Here is a 24,987-nt window from a genome sequence, read left to right as displayed (position 1 = left end):
AAAGTTATTAATAATCATACAGGCAAATATGAAAATGCAAGTAATGAAATACCATAAAACACAGAAATGAAGTTGTTGATGATCCACTTCTAACAGCTACTGTAATATATTTTATTATCATTATGTTAATGTTGCCCAAAACTGGATCACAACTAAATATGATTCAGAGACAAAGGTAATAACTCCAGTAAATGAATGGACAATCTAGCTATGCCACATAACACCCAAAGAAGTACAAACGGCTATCAGTAAATTAAAAAGTAAAATGATCTGCAGATTTGATAGTGTCCCTGACAAAATTATTAAATATACTACCGATAATGTTGTCTCTCAAATTGGGACATAATCAGAGTAAACTTAAGAGTCAACAGTAATACCTGTTTATAAAAGTGGTGACAGGTTTGACGTTAAAAATTTCACACCACTATCATTATTATCTATGTTTTCGAAAATAATAGAAAAAATGATGTATGACAGATTGCTAGACTTCCTAAACAGAAATAAAACTCTTGTAAATGCACAGAATGGCTTTACAAAAGGCAAACCTACACAAATGGCTCCCTTCAATTTCCTAAAACTTGTTTACAAAGTTACTGAGGACAAGGAACTGATCTTTAGGCTGTTTTGGATCTTTCCAAAGCGGTTGATCTTATAAACCATAATCTACTATTAGTAAAACTATATAATTATGGTATCCATGGAGTTTCCTATGAGCGGTTCAAGCCATATTTAGCTGACAGGAAACAAAGAGTTCAAATTTCTCCAGATGGAAATATGCACCATTCTGAATACAAAAAATTATGGGGTGCCACAGGGCTCAGTATTGGGTCCATTGTTATTCTTGGTTTTTATTAATGACCTACCACGACAGTTTTCAGCAGCTGATACTATATTATTTGCTGATGATACCACCTTCGTTATAAAAGGAAAGAATGATTATAAGATGCAGCAAAAAATCAGCGAAACAGCAAAAGTGGCATAAAAATGGTTTAAAGGTAACTGTCTAGTTGTCAATAACAAGAAAACTGTATGGATGAACTGCAACCATATGTTGTTGTTGTGGTCTTTAGTCCTGAGACTGGTTTGATGCAGCTCTCCATGCTACTCTATCCTGTGCAAGCTTCTTCATCTCCCAGTACCTACTGCAACTTACATTCTTCTGAATCTGCTTGGTGCATTCATCTCTTGGCCTCCCTCTACGATTTTTACCCTCCACGCTGCCCTCCAACGCTAAATTGGTGATCCCTTGATGCTTCAGAACATGTCCTACCAATCGATTCCTTCTTCTAGTCAAGTTGTGCCACAAACGTCTCTTCTCCCCAATCCTATTCAATACCTCCTCATTAGTTATGTGATCTACCCATCTAATCTTCAGCATTCTTCTGCAGCACCACATTTCGAAAGCTTCTATTCTCTTCTTGTCCAAACTATTTATCGTCCATGTTTCACTTCCATACATGGCTACACTCCATACAAATACTTTCAGAAATGACTTCCTGACACTTAAATCTATATTTGATGTTAACAAATTTCTCTTCTTCAGAAACGCTTTCCTTGCCATTGCCAGTCTACATTTTATATCCTCCATATTTCGACCATCATCAGTTATTTTGCTCCCCAAATAGCAAAACTTTACTACTTTAAGTGTCTCATTTCCTAATCTAATACCCTCAGCATCTCTCGACTTAATTCGACTACATTCCATTACCCTCGTTTTGCTTTTGTTGATGTTCATCTTATATCTTTCTTTCAAGACGCTATCCATTCCGTTCAGCTGCTCTTCCAAGTCCTTTGCTGTCTCTGACAGAATTACAATGTCACCGGCGAACCTCAAGGTTTTTTTTTCTTCTCCATGGATTTTAATACCTACTCCTAATTTTTCTTTTGTTTCCTTCACTGCTTACTCAATATACAAATTGAATAACATTGGGGAGAGGCTACAACCCTGTCTCACTCCCTTCACAACCATTGATTCCCTTTCATGCCCCTCAACTATTATAACTGCCACTTTGTTTCTGTACAAATTGTAAATAGCCTTTCGTTACCTGTATTTTACCCGTGCCACCATCATAATCTGAAAGAGAGTATTCCAGTCAACATTGTCAAAAGCTTTCTCTAAGCCTACAAATGCTAGAAATGTCGGTTTGCCTTTCCTTAATCTAGCTTCCAAGATAAGTCGTAGGGTCAGTATTGCCTCACGTGTTCCAATATTTCTACGGAACCCAAACTGATCTTCCCCGAGGTCAGTTTCTACTAGTTTTTCCATTCATCTGTAAAGAATTCGCGTTAGTATTTTGCAGCTGTGACTTATGAAACTGATAGATCGGTAATTTTCACATCTGTCAACACCTGATTTCTTTGGGATTAGAATTATTATATTCTTCTTGAAGTCTGAGGGTATTTCGCCTGTCTCATACATCTTGCTCACCAGATGGTAGAGTTTTGTCAGGATTTGCTCTCCCAAGGCTGTCAGTAGTTCCAATGGAATGTTATCTACTCCCGGAGCCTTGTTTCGACTCAGGTCTTTCAGTGCTCTGTCAAACTCTTCACACAGTATCACAACTCCCATTTCATCTTCATCTTCATCCCCTTCCATTTCCATAATACTGTCCTCAAATACATCGACCTTGTATAGACCGTCTATATACTCCTTCCACCTTTCTGCTTTCCCTTCTTTAAGGAAACAAAAAAAAGGATCAATTTAAAATTCCCATTATTAAATAGCCAAATTCAGCAAAAGAATCACATAAAATTTTTAGGATTATGGGTGGATGAGCATCTAAGATGGTAAAAACATACAGAAATGATTAACAAAAAATTAAGCAAGTACTGTTACATATTAAGAATGCTTAAAGGTTACTGCATTACTGAAACAGTGTTAATTGCTTATTATGCATAAATGCATAGTCTACTGAGGTATGGTATAGTATTCAAGGGAAATACTTCTTTTGCAAAGCAATCTCTCAAGTTTCAAAAGAAAAGGTCTAAGATTAATAAGTGATGTTGTTTACAGAGTATCATGTAGAGGAATCTTTAAGGAATCAAAAATCATGACCTTACCATCTATATTTATATTTGAAAGTATCTGCTTCATTAAAAACCATCAAGTTTCAGCTTTGAATAGTGAGATCTACAATTATCAAACAAGAAACAGCGATAACTATTATAGGGATGTGCACAGAAAATCAATATATCAGGACAGTTCTGTTTCTCAAACCAAAAATTCGTTACAGAGCTTTGCCAGATAATATCAAAAAAGTACCAAAATATTAATACATTTAAAAAGAACTAAGAAATATACTAATAAACAACAGCTTCTACAGCATTAATGAATACCTGGGATTTTGCTCAAATCCATAGATCAGCTTCATGATTCTCTAACCAAAAATTCATATACAGCAAAGCATTTTTATATAAAACAAAACTTCTTCTATCCATGTATGTATCTAATTATCCACCTAACTTCTGTGATATTTAACTAAAGTACTGGTATATAATAGTTTTAGTAAAATCAACAAAGGTGTTTTGCTAGCTTTTATTTTATCTGTACGTATGTATACAGGTGTTACAAAAAGGTACAGCCAAACTTTCAGGAAACGTTCCTCACACACAAATAAAGAAAAGAAGTTATGTGGACACGTGCCCGGAAACACCTAATTTCCATGTTAGAGCTAATTTTAGTTTCGTCAGTATGTACTGCATTTCCTCGATTCACCGCCAGTTGGCCCAAAGGAAGGTAGTTTTGACTTCGGTGCTTGTGTTGACATGCGACTCATTGCTCTACAGTACTAGCATCAAGCTCATCAGCACGTAGCATCAACAGGTTATTGTTCATCACGAACGTGGTTTGCAGTCAGTGCAATGTTTACAAATGCGGAGTTGGCAGATGTCCACTTAATGTATGGATTAGCACGGGGTAATAGCCGTGGCGTGGTACGTTTGTATCGAGACAGATTTCCAGAACGAAGGTGTCCCGATAGGAAGACGTTCGAAGCAGTTGATCGGCATCTTAGGGAGCACGGAACATTCCAGCCTATGACTTGCGACTGGGGAAGACCTAGAACGACGAGGACACCTGCAATGGATGAGGCAATTCTTCGTGCAGTTGACGATAACCCTAATGTCAGCGTCAGAGAAGTTGCTGCTGTACAAGGTAACGTTGACCAAGTTACTATATGGCGAGTGCTACAAGAGAACCAGTTGTTCCCGTACCATGTACAGCGTGTGCAGGCACTATCAGCACCTGATTGGCCTCCGAGGGTACACTTCTGCGAATGGTTCATCCAACAGTGTTTCAATCATCATTTCAGTGGAAATGTTCTCTTTACGGATGAGGCTTCATTCCAACGTGATCAAATTGTAAATTTTCACAATCAACATGTGTGGGCTGACGAGAATCCGCACATAATTGTGCAATCACGTCATCAACACATATTTTCTGTGAACGTTTGGGCAGGCATTGTTGGTGATGTCTTGATTGGGCCCCATGTTCTTCCACCTACGCTCAATGGAGCACGTTATCATGATTTCATACGCGATACTCTACCTGTGCTGCTAGAACATGTGCCTTTACAAGTACGACACAACATGTGGTTCATGCACGATGGAGCTCCTGCACATTTCAGTCGAAGTTTTCGTACTCTTCTCAACTACAGATTCGGTGACCGATGGATTGTAGAGGCGGACCAATTCCACGGCCTCCACGCTCTCCTGACCTCAACCCTCTTGACTTTCATTTATGGGAGCATTTGAAAGCTCTTGTCTACGCAACCCCGGTACCAAATATAGAGACTCTTTGTGCTCGTATATGGACGGCTGTGATACAATATGCTATTCTCCAGGGCTGCATCAGCGCATCAGGGATTCCATGCGACGGAGGGTGGATGCATGTATCCTCGCTAACGGATGACATTTTGAACATTTCCTGTAACAAAGTGTTTGAAGTGACGCTGGTACGTTCTGTTGCTGTGTGTTTCCATTCCATGATTAATATGATTTGAAGAGAAGTCTTATCATACAGTAATCCATTCGAGGCGCTGAGAACAATAAGGACCTAAAGCACGTTGCTGTCAACTGTGAGACTGTAGCATTCATCCATGCTTCTGTCATCTGTTGATCTTATGGTGAGTCAGGTATATCTGTGCTGTAGGTCCACATAGTGTATACGAAAATTGGCGAAAAGCTGTATCACTGGTTTCTCTGATATTTATTTAAATTTGGGATCGACGGCGGTGTGCTTTATGCCCTTACGGATCTCAGTGTCTCATTTTTTTCTAGTCAAATGACCATATTGGTAGACATCACTACTTTAGTTTAATTATTTCCACAAACAGCCCCTTGTGTTTGGAGTTGGTTGTTTACTGTGGGAATCTACTTTTGTGTGCACTGTAAACATGAACTGTGTTGAATTTGTTTAAAATGCTGCCCGAAAAGAAAAACTGTGAGGACGAATCTTGAGTCCTGTTTGGATAGCTCAGTCAGAAGAGCACTTGACCACGAAAAGCAAAGGTCACGAGTTCGAGTTTCAGTGTGGCACACAACGTTAATCTGACATGAAGTCTCATATGAGCGCACACTCTACTGGAGAGAGAAAATCTCGCTATGGGAACAGAAAAGTAAATTACCAGGAAAAGTTAGACGCAAAGGAACTATGGCCACCGAGAATAGATACTTTGATTGAGAGAGTGACGGCATCAATTAAGGATGACTACAAGAGGACATTTAATAAGGAAGTGTAGAGTTAGCACAAGTTGTTGTGTGCGTGCAGGATAACAATGTCTGATTTTCAGCCCAGAAGTAAATTCGTGAACTAGTATATCTATTAGGGTCCTTGTACATTTGTCCGAAAAATGGAAAAGCACGAAAACTCCCCATGTGAAATGGGGAGTTGCGGAAGATTATTATTTCGTTATTACTCTGAACTGTACTTAATTATGTACAAAACAACAAATTTCCACAAAAACAGTTCTTTCTTTTGTCAGATAAGTTGCACATCTTATTATTGTTATTATTACTATTGTTATTGTTGTTGGCAGTGGCTGTAGCTGTATATAAGTGTTGATAAGCATAACTGTTATACAGCATACGCTATTAATTTCACACTCTCAAATTTATGCATCTAAAAATTTGCGAACACCCAGAATGTGTACTTACGAGCCGCCACTGCCCTGAACATTATTCCATATTACATTACTAGATGAAAATATATCAACTTACTGATTTGTCTCTCCCCAAGATTTGCTCTGATTCTAAATACAAATATGACTTAACTAAGTTGTTGTAGCAGTTCCAAAATCTTTTCACTATCATCGACACCTTGGAATTCAGATGTTTACAACCTATTTATTGTTTTCTCACCATGTGTTACACTTATCATTGATGTAGTACCCCTAGAAGTGCAGGACTGAAGCTGTTGTGTCTTTGTGTCTTTTCAAAATTGAGTGTGAGGCCATTTGCAGAAAACTAGTCGATGATACTTAATACTAAGATCTTAAATCTTTGTTTGCCATTTCTTCTGTTATGTGTGTGCCTTATTAACTACAATACTAGTACTATCTGCAAGAAAAACTAATTCTGCTTTTTGTATATTAGGCAAAAGATAGTTTTCATATATGAGCAATAATAGTGGACCTACAATTAAGCCTGGGGGAATCCCATATGTGATTTCTCCTGTCAGAATTATGTCCCCAGAACATATTGGTGGAATTACAAACTACACCTTTTTGCTTTCTTTTGGCTGGATATGACATTATCGCATTGTTTGGTGTACTGTCAGTACTTTAAAGCTCCATTTATCCAAGAGAATACGGTGATTCACATACTCAAATGCTGTAGAGAGATTGCAGAAGATGTCAGCTGGTGCTATTTTGTTATTTAATGCTTGTAAAATCTGGTGAGTGAAATTATAAATGGCATTCTCAGTAGAGTAACCCTTCTGAAACCCAAACTGTGATTTGCTCAAGATATTACTGTTGTTAAGGCAGATAATGCTCTAGAATACATCACTTTTTCAAAAAGTTTGGAAAAGGTAGTCAGCATTGAAACAGGTCGGTAGTTACTGACATCTTTTTTATTGCCTTTCGTAAAGAGGGGTTTAACAATGGCAAATTTCACTCTCTGTGGAAAAATTCCTTGAGTTTGTGATGCATTACATATTTTGGATGTGACTGAGCTTGTTGTATGGGAACAAATCTTTATTGCCCTATTGGAAACCCCACCAACACCACATGAGCTCTTTCGAAGGTCAGACAATAATTAAAAAGACAAATTGGTCTGGAAAAAAACCGCTTACTTTTACAAAACAATACTTTTTCTACTTTACAACAAAATCCCCTTGAACATTTACGCACTTGTTCCAATGGCCTATAAGCTTTTCTGTTATGGCTGCAAATACCTCTTTATCTTGATGTTTGAACCAATTTCCCAACAAACTTTTTCAGGTTCTTGTTGTCCTGGAAACTCTTTCCATGTAATGTCTCCTTCAGTGCACCAAACAAATGGAAATTACTAGGTGCTACATCAATACTGTAAGGGGAATGAGGCAGTACTTCCAGCCCATTATTTTACGGTTTCGTGGATTAGTAGAGCAATATGAGGATGACATCCATAATGTTTGTCTCTCATGGCTGGCTTCACTTTGATTAAAATCAAATCCGAGTAGTATTGGTTGTTCATTGTATGCTGCTCTTCAAGATAATCACAATGGACTGGACGTTCAGCCTCCCAAAACACCGTCAACATGACTTTTCCTGCTGATGCTTGGGTTTTGAATTTTTTCTTGACAGGTGAGTCGGTGTGCTTCCAACCGCAAGTTAAAAATTTGTCAAGGAAGTGCTCACCTTCTCTTTCATAACGTTCCTTTAGCTCTGCGCACGGTCTCAAATTTGTTTCAATGTGTAGCCACATCAACTCCATTGGGACCCATCCTGCACATGTTTTGCGGTACTTCAGCCTGTTACAGATAATGTTATGAACTGCACCAGTACTACCTTCAATCTTATCAACTGTCATTTCCTCAGTCCCACGATGGGCAGGACAAATAATGTCTTCAATTCGACTTTCAAGTGAGGGAGTTGAATCTGCAACAGGTCAGCCAGAACAGTGTTTGTCAGTCACTGAGTCACGACCATTTTTGAACTGCTCTACCCACTTGCAAGAATGTGCACCATTCATACAACCTTCACCATGAACGTTAGACATTCTCTCCCGCAGAAAGTAAAAAACTAATAACAGAACATTGTCCATCTAAAGTGGACGTTTCAAGAATACTCGCCATCATGAAATGTATTTTTGAGGTTATAAACAAAACAATGTTGATACATCAGCTGGTCAGGGCTCATACCAGTGACGCCAACTTAAATCCATAAAAGTACCAAACTTTCCCTGCTAACAGTTTTTTCTCCAGACCAATTTGTCTCTTTAATTATGGAATGACCCTCGAATTTTTGAGAGATTTTTTTTTTTTTTAATTTCCAAAGGAGAAGCTGGTGATTCACTCATGTGACTGAATTTTATGAGAGCTACTTTTTCAACTTGGTGCTACGATTTTTCTCTTGAACTTTTGTTCCTACACTGTCTACCATATTTAAGAAATGATTATTAAATGAACTTGCTACTTGTGACTCATCATTTCTAGCATTTCCACTTGATGTAATCTTCTTCTGTGGGTAGTTGTTCTGTCTCCTGTTTCACTACATTGCATCTAGCCTTAAGGCTGTCATCGGAATTATTGGTTTCTTGACGTTTTAATAGCTTTCTTAGTTATTTTGAGTAGTTTTTATAGTGTGCAACTACTACAGGATCCCTACTTATTCTTGTCACAAGATACTTTAATCTATCTAGTGTCTGCTTGGTGTCCTTTCTGGTTATCTAACATGGATAGCTATTATCAAAAAATGATATGAATTTATCATGGAACAGATTAAATTTAATATTAGCATTTGGTTCATTATAAATTTCATCACAGGTCGTTATCTGTAAACTATTCTTAAAATCATTTGTCCTGGAGTCATTAATTATTCTAATTTCCATTGAGGAGTACTCATACTTAGAAGCATTATGTTATTTATCCTAACTGTGAATCAAGATCAGCGAGGGCATTTGTTTCTGTGTAAACAGTTATTTTCTTGCTTTGAGCTTTTTTAAACTTCACCAACAAAAACATTATCACTTAGAGTCCTACTGTCATAATTGACTCGAGTTGGCAAGTTAATAACTAAGGGAAAGTTGTAGGATTAATATAAGATTTCCAGATCAAAAATGATTTGGAAACCTTATTTGAAATATCATGCATTTTTTTTTTTTTTTATTTCCGAAGGAGAAGTTGGTGATACACTCATGTGAATCCATTAGAAAATCTACATAGAAATCACCACAAAATATTTACACTAGTATGTTTTTCGTTCATTGTCATATCCAATTTATTTACTTTGTCAATGAAATTATATTTCTTTTTCTAATTTTTTCTCCTCTTTCTGAAGATGTACTAGTATTTACAAAATATTTTAATTTTCTTCCCCACTTCATTCAGTATACCTAGAACAGTGGAAGGGGTCAATTTGAGCCCACTGTAATTTCTCTTCTGAATATAAGTAAATTCTCCAACAATACAGTGGCAACAATGAGCAGTAATACAGAACAGTTGCTGTGTTGCAAATTGGCACATGCACATTCCAGTCCACCACAGCTTATGTTGTGTCACTCAGGCATTCTCTGTCTGTGAAACATGTTTTTGAACACGTATCATCAGCAGGGACTTTCTGATGAAGAAGTGTTACATCTCTTAGGGAATTCTGAAGCTGAATCGAAAATTGACTTTGCACGTGAAAATGATGACTATGTACCTGACACAAGTGAAGACGAAGTCAATGTGATCAAGGGGTGATTAGTGCAAGAGGATTCAAATGATGATATGTCAGTTATCACCACTTTCATCACAGCAGGTACAGTTGGAAGCATCTACAACTATTATTGCAGGGGATAGAACCGTGTGGGAGATATTAAATTATTCATCTTCTGGAAGACGGTCAGCTGTGAATGTTCTGAAGGAGAGATGGGGTCAAACTGCTTATGCGTGCTAATGAGTAGACAGCTCTGACATCAGTGCCTTAGGTCTTATTTTTGATGAAGCACTGCTACGTCTCATGAAGAAATTCACAATTGCTCGAAAGGTACTAACAACAATGACTGGACTGTGTCACTTGAGGAACTGAAGAAAATGATAGCCACCATGTGTGTTTGGAGTGTATTCTGCACAAAAGGTCTGTCTGTGGATGATCTGTGGTTGCACTCTTAGGAGCCTGCTTTTATCAGGGACATTATGCCAAGGGACAGATTTCAGGAGTTTTGCAGATTTCTCCGTTTTGATGACAGATCAACCTGAGCTGAATTTTTGGCAGTCAACAAATATGCTCTTGCATTTGAAATTTGGTGAAAATTAATTGAAAACAGTATTTGCACTTACTGCCATGCAGAAAATATAACCACTGATGAGCAACGGCTACCAAGCAACAAGATGCAGTGAAGTGCCCTCTGACGATTCCAGGACTTAGTGGAAGAGCAGTGGACATTTTGATTATAGACCCAACCCCTTAAGTGATTTTAATGTAAAAGTGGTAGTCATTTATTGTGAAATGTAAACAACAAAACACACTGGTTTGTTAGGTTCACATCAAAGAAGATAAATACTGTACTGCAAAATCATAAATAATGACTTAGTCATGGTGTTTGGAGATATCTTAAACTTCACAAAACATCTAGAGACAGTTTTAATAGCTGTTTGTGGAGGCTGTAGTGTTGATTTTCTGTGAGACAGTAGTGACTGAAGACACTAAATTGTTTATGTCTGTTACCAGTTCATATAGTTTTTGGCAGTCATCTGTTGATGAGACTGTAAAGAAACACTACACTCAAGATGTGGATGGTTAAATTCCAATTTCATACCTGTTGTATCTATTTTAGTGTTTCTACTTATCTCTGTACATATGAGGGCATGCTGAAAATTTTTACCTCCAAATTGTTTATATGAAAACTTGTAAGGCTTTTTAAACAAAACAAACATGATGAATATTCTACATTTTTATCCTTCGTGTCTACATCTTTATTTCTCAATCTAGTCATCCTGGTGATGAACACATTTCTCCCAATGAGTAACAGTTTGTTGACATCATCTCTGTAGAATCTTTGATTTTGTTGACAGATCTAGAGTCTCACTTCTCATTATATGCCACACTTGCCTAAGAGCTGCATCTGTGTTATCCTATGATTTTCTGTGCTGAGTTCATCAACCGAATTCCAATGAGCCTTGTTGTTTGATATATACAGACATCCACTCAAAGCTCTGTCACACACATTAAGGTTAATACCACTGTTTCCTTCATTACAAGCACTGCCAATCCAGAATCCCACAATACTGATTTCAGTACAATCACCATTGCTTGCAATCATTTATGGGTTTCAATTGGCGGCATGTTTTCTGCTGTTAGAGACTGGACTATAGCGTGGTGTTTCTCATGCACAGATATAGTGGTGTTACACACCACCAGGTTATACACTATAATTTTGAGCCCACTAATAGCAGAGGGCAGCAGCTTGTGCCAATGAAGTAAGGAAGTCAGTCATATTGAGAACAGAATAAAAATTTCTGAGCCACTACTTTTAGCCTGCCCTCACAGTTTACAAATCAATCTCTTCACTACTTCTGTTTTACACTGTCTCTGACAGTTGCTGGGCTGTAAGACTCTAATGAACGAGTGAACAAATGCAGGTGGAGGTTTCTTCAGAAAGAAAAACATACATAATTGAAGACAAAAAAATCTGAGAGGATATTGATGTGAGCTGGATAGCATTTGCAATACATCCACCAAATCTTACAGAAACAATCATATAAAAAATTTTAAAGGGGGAATAGCAAACAGAAACTGATCCCAGAATTTCAGATGAAAAAACATAAATGCATGAGAAACATAACAAAAAATGCACAAAAATATATAGTAATATATTGTAATCAGAAAGTCTTGGTACCCTGAATTACCAATAAAGTACCCTTAATTGCCAATAAAGCGTTTTAGAAGAAGGACTGGACATCAAGGTTTAGGACCATCAGTCACCATTTATTCGCCATTTATTACACATAAATGATTTATTCATCCAAGTTTTCAGAATTAAATAAGCAACAAACTTTACATGAAAATATAGATGATTTTTGAAATTCAAATGAACTTATGATTTTAAAACACTAATTCAACAATATAAAGCTTTCTGATAGAAAAAGACAATAATTCAATTTAAAGGAACAAAAAAATTGTTTGTCTCACCCTACAACAACCCCTTAGAGGGCAAGAGATCAGTAAGAAACACTTTACTTCAAATTACAATTTTAGCAGTTGACAAACGGTCGGACAGAGAATGATAATTCTCAGAAATTATTAACAATTGATAATAAGTGCAAAGGGGTGTGATCATGCTAATAATAATTAGCCTGAAGAAGGAACAAGATTATGCCAAGAAAGGGCAAGAATTTTATCCAGGAAAGTGAGGGATCACAAACCCTGCTTATTGGAGTAACAATGAACAATATGCAACAATCACCACTAGCAGGGACAAGAGACCCTGATACCCTCAGTGAATACAACAGGTGAAATTCTTCATTCCCACCAACACTTTTAGGAAATCATTGACATATGAAACCCAAAATTGTATCAAAGACACTGATGGGTAGTAAAAAACAACATATCTTTTATATGAATTCTGTGCATCAGTATAAGGCACACAAGCAATCAAGCTTAACATAGACACCTGGAGTATGGAGCATACATTAGTAAATATTAAATTGTCAAGATGCCAGCTGGATGCACACAAAATCAAATTAGCACAACTAAGCCCAGAACGTGCGAATGAAACCTTAAGTGTAATGATACAACTTCAATTGAGCATATGGAATACAATTTACAAACACATGGGGAGCTACATCCAAATCAAGAGAACAACCCAAGGAAATTTAAATCTTAAAACATTTGGGTCAAAACAACATTTAAATTTGCCATAAAACTAGTTCACAAAGTATTCAGTTGCAGTCATTGCTTATCAAGTGCAGAGGTGACACCCAAAACTCCCCACCAAATATCTGGTGAGAAAATAAGGCTGTCAAGTATAATCTCTGCTCGGCATGCCAGTCTGCTTGGAACGCCCTAAATGACAGTACCAAAAGACGGAAAACAACAACTACAAACAATGATCAAAGATTTTCAAGGTAATAATGGCAGTGAAGTACAAGGAGGGCTATGCCACATGTTGTCTAGTTTTAGCAACAGTCTTGTACACTCCTAAATGACCAGCCAGAACAGAATTGTGGAGATAATGGAAGACGGTTGGTGCCAACTCCTTGGGTAGGGAGATATTAAAATTCTTGCCCTTCCTTTCCTTACAGCAAATCATACTTTTATTTAAAACATAATTTCCCCAGGAACCCACACTTAGTAGAATGAATAGAAGGCTCTTGATCCTGTTTGTGCTTCAGACCCAAAAAGAGTTCTAGTGCGTCACTTAAGACACACACAGGCTATAGGTGGAGCTTCACAACCACTCCCAGCATGACTGTCCCTGGCTGAGGAAGTTAGCAATTTCATTTTCTGTGCCTCTAATGTATTTGACAGTAATTTGGAAAGCCAAGATGTGGACTGCCTGAAGAGCAATCCTCCTCATCTCCCTTAGGCACCCCAACACACAACTTAAGGCATGGTTATCAGTCTCAAGTTGGAATTCCCTAAGCTCAAGATAAAATTTATCTAACAAGAGTTTCCCACCCATAAAACAAATATATAAACTCAGCAGGAGATAATCTCTTCATGATGTATGCTATTGGACTGCATTGGCCCTCAGATTCCTATAAACAATGGCAGCAATGCTGGCATTTGAGGCAACATTCGGTACAATAAACAGCAACTCAAAATTAGGTATCATCAAAACTGGTGGATTACTAGGAGCTTCTTTGATGAATTCAAATGAGGCTTGTTAACTTCTGCCCCACTCAAAAACCTCTCCCTTCCTACACACGCTATTAAGGGGGGCTGTACCACATTAGGCACAAATTTGTGAAAGTTGGCCATGCCAGTAAACCTGGCTACCCCTCCTTGTTCTTAGATGGAGGTAATTTATGTAAATCATGGGTATGTTCTTGATTAATTCTGGCGCCCTAGACTGACACCAAATGCCGAAGAAAGAGATCTGTCAACAGCCTATGTTAATCTTAGAGGACTTACGAGTGAGCCCAGCCTCACTAAACTGAAGCAAGACTTGCCCAAGATGTCCCAGATGTTCAGTAGGTGTAGTGTTATAATGATATCATTCAGAGAGTTATAAATGGATTTGAATTTAAGATCACAGTAGCTGAGATAACACAGCCGCTCCAGTTGAGAGGCTGAAGGAAACCAAATTAAATTCATATAGATTTCAGTGAGTGCTGAAGGCAACATTCTGTACAATAAACAGCAACTCAAAATTAGGTATCATCAAAACTGGTGGATTACTAGGAGCTTCTTTGATGGATTCAAATGAGGCTTGTTAACTTTTGCCCCACTCAAAAACCTCTCCCTTCCTACACATGCTATTAAGGGGGGCTGTACCACATTAGGCACAAATTTGTGATAGTTGGCCATGCCAGTAAACCTGTTTGGCACCTACAGTTAAGAGAATGTGATAGTATGCTTAATTCAACACACTAAAGAAACATGCTCCAGAAACCACGTAAAACTACTGTAGAGATCCAGAAAGGGAAGAAACTCCAAAATAACCTACTCATTCAATGCCTTATAGTCAACATCAGGTCATAAATAATCTCCCCCCCCCCCCCCTCCCTTGCTTGGTAGGGATGAGAAAAATTGGAAAGGCATAGGGGGGTGACAGTCTATACATGGTTTACCTCACAGGTACATCATCACCCAAGCAAATCTTGTACTTACTTCTGTTGCTGATCCTCAGTTTATTTGTCAGAATGTCAGGAAAATGTGCAAGTAGTTGCAATAGGTTTTCAGCCTTGATTCAGCGAGATTACTGACATAAAAATCAGAACCTTAGGCTTAGAGTGCATTGACTCAGGCCACCCCTTGGCAAGACAAGGAAAAAATTTTAAGTAAAAAATCTTACCAGCATAATCTAATACAAGCCCTGTGTAGTGTTTGAAATTGCAACCCAGAGATAAGTTAACTGAAAAATCCATGACACCCAGTAAATCAGCCACGAAAAACAAAGAATTCTCAACTTACCATGCATGTCACCTACCGGACACAATGTTTGTCCATTAACAGCTAATATCTTTGGGATGAGGCATGGAAGGGAGGCATTCTACAGATCACTTTCAATTCAAACTACCATTGGTAATATAACAACGAAATGCTACTACCCGAATCAAGCAAATGGAAAATGGAAAGGGTATATAAATTTAAATATCATGGAGGTACAATACAATTGAATGGGTTCAAAATATCTGTAACTGATGTAATCTGTGTTACTAAATAGATATCCTGATTCATGGTTCACATGAACAGTTGCAAGTTGCCTATCCAACATCTTGTTCAGTGCCAGTCAAAATTTGGTTTTCAATATTTTGTGTAACAATTGGCAAAATTTAAAAATTTGAAATGCTTCTGTAATTTACTCATTAAGAGTTACGATGTTGGTTTATAGGTTTTATAAGACAGTTGTTGTAGTTGGACATTGTGTATATGTATCTTACCATGCAAAATACCCAGTTTGAATTCTTCCAGTGTTTGAGAATGAGGGCACTTAAGAAGTCTAATAAGTTTTACAATAAACTTCCAGCTCATGTTAAATCATACACTGAGGGTCTGACTAAATTCAAAAAAATAGCCAAACTTTATACACTCCTGGAAATGGAAAAAAGAACACATTGACACCGGTGTGTCAGACCCACCATACTTGCTCCGGACACTGTGAGAGGGCTGTACAAGCAATGATCACATGCACGGCACAGCGGACACACCAGGAACCGCGGTGTTGGCCGTCAAATGGCGCTAGCTGCGCAGCATTTGTGCACCGCCGCCGTCAGTGTCAGCCAGTTTGCCGTGGCATACGGAGCTCCATCGCAGTCTTTAACACTGGTAGCATGCCGCGACAGCGTAGAAGTAAACTGTATGTGCATTTGACGGACTTTGAGCGAGGGCGTATAGTGAGCATGCGGGAGGCCGGGTGGATGTACCGCCGAATTGCTCAACACGTGGGGCATGAGGACTCCACAGTACATCGATGTTGTCGCCAGTGGTCGGCGGAAGGTGCACGTGCCCGTCGACCTGGGACCGGACCGCAGCGACGCACGGATGCACGCCAAGACCGTAGGATACTACACAGTGCCGTAGGGGACCGCACCGCCACTTCCCAGCAAATTAGGGACACTGTTGCTCCTGGGGTATCGGCGAGGACCATTCGCAACCGTCTCCATGAAGCTGGGCTACGGTCCCGCACACCGTTAGGCCGTCTTCCGCTCACGCCCCAACATCGTGCAGCCCGCCTGCAGTGGTGTCGCGACAGGCATGAATGGAGGGACGAATGGAGACGTGTCATCTTCAGCGATGAGAGTCGCTTCTTCCTTCGTGCCAATGATGGTCGCATGCGTGTTTGGCGCCGTGCAGGTGAGCGCCACAATCAGGACTGCAAACGACCGAGGCACACAGCGCCAACACCCAGCATCATGGTGTGGGGAGCGATCTCCTACACTGGCCGTACACCTCTGGTGATCGTCGAGGGGACACTGAATAGTGCACGGTACATCCAAACCGTCATCGAACCCATCGTTCTACCATTCCTAGACCGGCAAGGGAACTTGCTGTTCCAACAGGACAATGCACGTCCGCATGTATCCCGTGCCACCCAACGTGCTCTAGAAGGTGTAAGTCAACTACCCTGGCCAGCAAGATCTCCAGATCAGTCCCCCATTGAGCATGTTTGGGACTGGATGAAGCGTCGTCTCACGCGGTCTGCACGTCCAGCACGAACGCTGGTCCAACTGAGGCGCCAGGTGGAAATGGCATGGCAAGCCGTTCCACAGGACTACATCCAGCATCTCTACGATCGTCTCCATGGGAGAATAGCAGCCTGCATTGCTGCGAAAGGTGGATATACACTGTACTAGTGCCGACATTGTGCATGCTCTGTTGCCTGTGTCTATGTGCCTGTGGTTCTGTCAGTGTGATCATGTGATGTATCTGACCCCAGGAGTGTGTCAATAAAGTTTCCCCTTCCTGGGACAATGAATTCACAGTGTTCTTATTTCAATTTCCAGGAGTGTATTTTAGATAGCTCTTCCTGTTCCTTATAGAAATTTTTTTGACGATGTGAACTGAGTTTTCTTGGAAGTATTATAAAGGGAACTTACTGTATAGCACAGGTATATCCTTATTGAAAGAAAACTTTATTTTTTTAATTAGACTATAATCCTTACAAACTGTTCGTATCACTATTATTACTACTGTCACCTTAATCCTTACACTGCACTTTTGATGTATCCATTAACATTTAAATAAGGTTGTAAGCCTCATTACCATTTATGTATAGTAATTAGTGTAATAATATGACACATTCTACAGTCTAACACAACACTTGCATTAAGGATCCACAGAGCACAAAAATAAATAAAATTAAATTAAATAAAATAAAAATTTCTGTTTATGCAGTAAAGTTGCCACATGATGCATGAAAATTTAATTTGTTACTTCTTTACAACTAACTCTGTTCACATGACATTTTGCAGACATTGTCCATGTATTCCACTAAATGTCCCTACAGAGTTATATAAGTGTATGACACACATTTTAGGTGATATGGCATTATAAAGAATTGAGATGTGTGAAAAACTAGCTTTTGCTTAAAACAGAGTACAAATTACCCAGACTGTACTCATTTAATGTTTGACAATTAGAGCACTTAGTGACTTCTAATGAACTTTGAACAGGATATCAAAACTTTTCTAAACTTTTTCTTGTTTATATGCTTATGTTTAACACACTAACTCGTTTGTAAAGTAATCAGAAGTTTGAAGATGCTCTGTACATTTGAGTTCAATTCCTTAAATAATCAGTGGTTTACTGCTAATTAATAAAATGTAAAGACCTTATGATCCAACTAAAAACATTTGCCTCAAGTATTGCAGTTCTAGAAATAACAAAAAAAAACATTATACTAAAATTGTAAGGTCAGAATGTTTATATGCGTATGAAGCTTTAATACAGAACTGCAAGCTAGCTAGACTAGAGATGCTATAAAGACAAATTGTTGAACACAAACAAAAGAGTTGGAAAATGAGAAGCAATGCTATGATTCACTGAAATATGCGTAAATCTTTAGATATAAAGGTTTGTTACCCTTTTTGAACCCTTCCACCAAATCTATGAGGTCAGGCTAACAAAACAAACATTCCTGAATTTCTGGAAAAAGACAAAGATAGCATGGATCACAGGACTATGGAAAAAAATTAAAAAATACAAAACAAATACTCAGGAACAGGGTTTCCAATTTTGGTCTTCAGGGTTGGTAAAAAAAATCATGGTTGAGAGAGAAAGAGAGAGAGGACAACTATTAGCAAAACAGTAAACAGTGAGGTATGTTGAGGAACTATAGTTGTTGTATGTTCCCAGCAGGTTAATAGAGTGATGAGAAAAATCTCAAGGACTCTGGAAGAAGATTTTACTGAATTATCTGTGTTTTGTTATCCATCAATAGCTTGAAAGATGAAAGCATTTTTAGAGCCTTATGGAGACTCTGTTACATTAAAGGTCATATTTGTGATCATGCCATGTTACAATAAGAGAATGTGTTGAAAAGTAATGCCTCTAAATTTTTTATCCTGCACTGAATATTGGTTTAGGTATTACATGTCATTTATAAAGCTCAGTGAGCTTTCCTGCTTCACTGTCACAAATTCAATCCTCTGCCACTAGAGGGCTCCACATTGGGTAGCATAACATGCCGGTGTGCAATGTACCTATCTCAGTGCATGAGGAACAGTATGCTGTAATTGAGAAAACTGAAATCATTCATTCAAAACGTTTGTCCACATGTGGAGCATCATCTCCTTCAGTGTGACATTGCCAGGGCACACTTGAGCACTGTGATATCTGCAACAATAAGACACATTGGGTTTACTGTTATTGTTCATCCAAAATATGGTCCCACCTTGATCTGTCTGATTTACCTGTTTCAAAAACTCAGAGATAGTAAGCAAGTGGTGCAAGCAGACGTGAGATTGTGGCTCCATCAGTAAAATCAAACATTCTACAGTGAGAGTATCAAACTGGTCTCTCATTTGGAGAAACGTGTTTATCACCATTGAGAAACAGATACGTAGACACAGAGAACAAGGATGTAGAGTGTTAATAACATTTGTTTTATTTAAAGAGCTTTAAGAGTTTCCACATTAAAAAATCAGAGGCATTACTTTTCAGCAAAACATTGTATATATAATATGTTCCGGGTCTGACATTTTAATTGAAATTTATTTTATTTTACAGCTTGCTGTTAATGCAGGTCACACAGAAGGTAATACCACTTATCCTACTGTTATTCCTGGAGGTCGTACGAAAGCTAATGTCAGTGATCCAATCATCAAGAATATATCAGCTTTTGCGCTGCCTGTAATTGATAACAGATTAGATGGAACTTTCAAGATAGCTCGAATAATCAGTGCAGAAACTCAGGTAAAGAAAAAACTCAACTTCAAAATATGATTGTAACATTTGGAAGTGCTGAAGTTAATGTGCTGCAATTTCAGTCTGTCCTTTTTATTGCTATTAATCATCAAGGACATATCTGTATAATCTCTTAAAATAAAATACTCTTGTGCATCACTGAATGGTACTACTGATCTATCAGGTTATTATTATTGTGACCAACAATAGTAATACCCCTCTTATTCTTTACAGCTAGCTGCAAAAAAATATCAGTTATTACTGCAGAATTTCTATTAAGGTTATTGTAATGGATAATCTTAAGTCTGATTTGTGAAAATTTTCTGCTGCTGTATTAATGAACTGCTGTAAAGATACCTCTCGCACTTGCTTGTCAATGATTTTCACTGAAGTGATGAGGTTCATTTGGAGGAGTTCGTTACTAATATCAGTAGGCTATATCTTTTATTTAGAACTAGGCATCTTGCAAGAATCATTGTGTTAAAATGCCTCCTTCTTCCATATTGTTTTTATATAACACCATGGTTATCAGTTTTCTTCTCTAAAGTGTGTATTTTCCTTTCGTTTTATTGTATTTCTGAAGATTTCCCACTTTCTATTGTTGTCACTCCTATTTAATATTTTCAATTCACTTGTATTAAACTATGTACATCAGTATGATGTTTTGTTGGAAATTGCAACAGTGGGACTATGTTGTGTAAAAACAAAAGTGCATTATTACAAAGAAGTAAAATTAATAGTACTATTTATTTAAATCATGTAGTATCACTATTGGTTCCAAGCTGACAGAGGCATTCCCAGATGTCTGTGAATGTTTAAAATTATATGTACCGTGTGCTATATACTTGATGCTTGTTTTTGCAACAACAAGAAAAATTAAACATCACGAGTACAGCACAAGTTAAATTCAGTTTTAAATATGAACACCCATCTGGATATGAATATGTTGGTGCAGTATCATTAATGGCACTTTTTTTATAATAAATGATGTTACTAAAAGCGATTGGCTGTTTAGTTAGTTTCATGTTCCATGAATAAGTTGCATGATAATTCATCATGGTATGAAATAAGTCATTGTATGTTCACATGCAAGTTACTGTTATTATTAATAATATTATATATTTTTTTAAATACACAGATGTGAGTTAACTACTCCTACCTGCCACCTTTTACACTTTACAATAACAGAAATTCTTCCATGGAATATAAGGAGTTGGTTGCTGTTTTTACTTTTTTATAACCTATACAAGTCAACATAGTTGCTGAACCCACTTATGTGAATAATTAGCCAGCATATGGATTCTGTAAAGCTTTTGATTTATTTTTCTGCAACATAATCATAGTTTATGGGTTACAAAGGTTGTGTAAATTCCCAGTGAGATCACACACAATTCAAACTAAAGGAAGGTACACAATCAACTTGTACACCATTACAACAAGATGCTCAAGCTTTCTACGCTCTTGATGTATATCACTTTCTCGAAGGCAATACTTGCAACACTTCTGTACTGTGGCAAGCCTTGCCTAGCAGTGTAGATGGGTGTTCATAATGCAGATATGTGTCAGATGGATCGTAGATTGGAAGTACAAAGCACAGTAGGCCCATAAAGTTTATGTATTTAAATTTATTTAGCTTTGGAAACACAACTTGTGTATGCTTGCCCAGAACTGTGGTCTCAGGTCTGTTTTTTTCAAAATCCAATATTATGTTAATCGACTGCTTATAAAACTGTTTTAATGACTCTCCTTTCTTGAAAAGCATACACTACATATGGTATATGCCTTTCACTACATTCTAAAGATAGTCTCAGGGGTTAACTTGTTTCCAAGTCTTTTTTTCCATCCGTGTGATAGGAAATACTTACAAAACTTGAGCAACCACGCCTTGTCAGTGCTCTGAAACATAAATTTCTCTGCAACAGTGACATTTAGTTTTCTCAGTGATCCTTAAATAATGACACTCATTCAGATAATGCTGACTCAGTGGAGCCTTATCTGCACATGCATGACAGTGCATGTACCATCATGTTACAAAAAGCCATGCAAAAAATGTGATTTTTCTGGGAGTCATATGTGGCTTCAATTGAGTATAGAGATATAAGGTCAAATGTATTAGCTCTCGGCCTAGTGACCATTTCTATACGTATCAGAAGGAAGGGCATAATTTAGGTCTCCTATAGCACAGGGTCAAAATTTTAACATTAGACACTTCCTCCATACCAAGAAAATTGAGGATTTTGGTTGGTTCTTTTGCATTATAGTAATCAGTAGTTCTGCATACACGCTGACTGGATCACAATGGTAAAAGTCAACCATCAGGCAAGAAAAGACATTATTGCTCATATGACACCTTTTGGGATTTATCCATCATCAGATATCCAGGAGCAATTGCTGCACGTGGATGTGGTTTTTCTGCTTGTATGTGAAACAAACATTTGCATAACTTTGTCACATTTAGATTCTTTTGCATTAGGTGTAGTTTAGGACAGGTCTTAGGCAGCTTATAAAAGCACCATTTGCTCATGGGCAGTTCCTGAGAAATCCCAAAAAACCATGATTTTTGGGTACCAAAAGTACTGATTGTGGGGATGGCCAATTCTATTAGTTCTGTTCACAGCAAATTGTAGAAATTTTCACCATCTATTCTTATGATGATATTCTCAGAAACTTAGAAACTTTTTTGATATCATTGCCAAGATCAGGAAGTTCAAAGTTACCATATTTATGCAAATAAAATATGCCTGTAATATCTGGTCTGAGGAATAAATGTAGTTTTAACCAATGTAACACTTGGCAAGAGATGTGGGGTCATTCTGACGTCATTGTAAGGATTCTGAGTTCAGTAAACTATGTTTCTATTTGGCTTTTTTCAACAATGAGTGGTGCCACATGGCAGTGTAAGCACCTTATAAAAATTTATTCTGTCATATTACATTCTTTGTACTTGCAAATCAAACACCACATTTTTTGGTATACTGTAGGTGTAGCCTAAAAATGTTGTGCACTTTTATGTAAAGTAGTGTGCAGTGAACTTTCATTTGATGGGAGATGATTTTGTGTTAACCTTATATTATGCTTGCCAATGGCCTTGCTGCAGTTGTAACACCAGTTCCTATCAGATCTCTGAAGGTAATCGCTGTTAGGCTCGGCTAACACTTGGATGGGTGACGGTCTGAGTCTGCTCAGTGCCACTGGCAAGGGGGAAGCACTAAGCCTCTGTGAGGTCAATTGAGGAGCTATTTGGCTGAGTTATTTTAGGCTTACTTATTTCTTGTTTTTACATGTCAAAGTATGTAAGTGTGTAGAAGTATATAGATAAACTGTCAAAACTCTACTGACCTACAGAATTCTTTTTATAAAAGCAGCACACCCTGCTGTAGCCGGAGAAAGAAGGGAAGAAGTTGAAAAATGGAGAGTAAAAAGGTGAATATTGTCCTGTTTAAAGAACTCTGAGAGAAAAAAGGGGAACCAGTTATTACAATCGTGATTCTATCTTTCTCACCAAAAATTTCGGCATGTGTTCATATTCACAATTTTTTTGTGCTGAAAGAGAGTACAAGAGAGACAGTGGCATGGAAGAGAGGGTAAACAGTGCCAGACAGACAGGAAGAGAAAGGGCTTAGTGATGGTCAGAGAGAGAAAGAGGGCTAAATGAAGACAATTGCAGTGGGAGCCAAAGAGTGAGGAGACGATGGAAATGAAAAAGATGAGTGGAGCCCATACTTAGGTTTGGGGGTGTGTGGACCCATCAAGACCAACGAAATTTAAAATGAAAAAATTTGATCATGCTGCCCCATATCACATACTCATGTATCAAAGTTGACTGCTCTAGGAATTGAAACCCCCACACCATTCCATACTCGAGGGCATGTGTGGAGAGGAGACAATGTTTGTTGAAGAGAAGGGCAGCAAACTGTAATTGAGAAAGAAAGAGACAGTGGCAATGGGAGAGAAAAAGAATGGGGCAAAGACAATGGCAGTGGGGCAGAGTCGTGGAGAAGGAGACAGTGGGATGGATGAATGGTTGAAGACTTTTGACAGTGGAACAGACAGACAAAAGAAAGTGCCAGTTGAAGAAAAACCATGTGTCGTTGGGAGATGGATGTATATAGACAGTGCAGTGGGAGGGAGATACTGAGTATGGTTTTACTAAAAAACTAAAACTAAAAAGAAAACTATGCCCAAACAGTCCACGAAGGCCCATTGGTACCAAACAGCTGCCATGTTGTCCTCAGCCCACAGGTGTCACTGGATGTAGATACAGAGGGGCATGTGGTCAGCACACTGCACCTCCGACCGTATGTCAGGTTATGAAACCAGAGCTGCTACTTCTCAGTCAAGTAGGTCCTCAGTTTGCCTAACAAGGGCTGAGTGCACCCCACTGGACTGGATGGTCACCCATCCAAGCACAAGCCCAGCCTGACAGCACTTAATTTTGGTGATCAAACAGGAACTGGTGTTACCACTGTGGCAAGGCCTTTGGTGAAGGTTTCACTACAGAGAGAAACAAGCAGAAAAGGATTGAGAATGTTAAGAGTACAAATTTGTTTGCATGCTAAATTTTTGGTGAAGAAGGCTGAATGAGGACTGATGCAGCTTATTTTACACTCATGTCAGAGTATTTTAAAGAGGAGCATATTTGCCTTTTGTGCTCTGACAGATGCATTTTTCAACTGGTGGTTAATGCTGCAATACCTGTATTGTTCACGACCCCCAGACAGAATTTTACTACCAGATGGCTTCTATTTTCCCAACCACAGTTACAACCAAAGGCTTCAATGTACTTCACACCTGGTGGCCATGTTTGGAGGAATCTCAATAAGCAAGAAATTGGTTTTTGGTGATGTCAATTTTAATCATACAGTCTCTTAATGCATTTCACCTGATCAATTTGTTTGTGATTTTCCCTAACATTGCGACTGAAAATCTTACTCCCTGAAGTGTTGTCAAGTTCAAAGTCCATATCAAAATCCATATTTATTGCTTCCAAATCACAGTGTGCCATTTGAGGGTAACAACAAGAACAGTAGGGCTATGCAGTTATCTCTATTGTCCACTGAGAAAAACTGATGAAATCAGACCTTGTAGTTGGTTCTCCTGCTAAATTTCAGCACCCATCAGATTCCCAACTTACCTTCCTCATTCTCTCTACAAAAGACACAAACACTCCCAAATCTATACAAACAGAAAATGCATTTAGCTCTGTTGGCCTCTAAGTGTTTTGTCCAAACAAATTGCAAAACTGCAGACATTGCAGTTACCAAAGGACAATTTCACATTACTTAAAAAAATC

General features: G+C 38.2%; 1 protein-coding gene across 1 annotated transcript in view; it reads left to right on the top strand.

Moving 5' to 3' along the window:
- LOC126267519 (cystatin-like) overlaps nt 1-24,987 on the top strand; it is a 93,488-nt gene that overhangs the window by 14,270 nt on the left and 54,231 nt on the right. Inside the window, exon 2 of the mRNA XM_049972821.1 lies at nt 19,518-19,703. Coding sequence (XP_049828778.1) covers nt 19,518-19,703 — 186 coding nt within the window. The remainder of the gene's footprint in view (nt 1-19,517; nt 19,704-24,987) is intronic.

This window comes from Schistocerca gregaria, chromosome 4 (assembly GCF_023897955.1).
Source record: "Schistocerca gregaria isolate iqSchGreg1 chromosome 4, iqSchGreg1.2, whole genome shotgun sequence".
Taxonomy (NCBI): Eukaryota; Metazoa; Arthropoda; class Insecta; order Orthoptera; family Acrididae; genus Schistocerca; species Schistocerca gregaria.
Note: the sequence above shows the minus strand (reverse complement) of the source record. Positions and strands in the feature narration are given on the sequence as shown.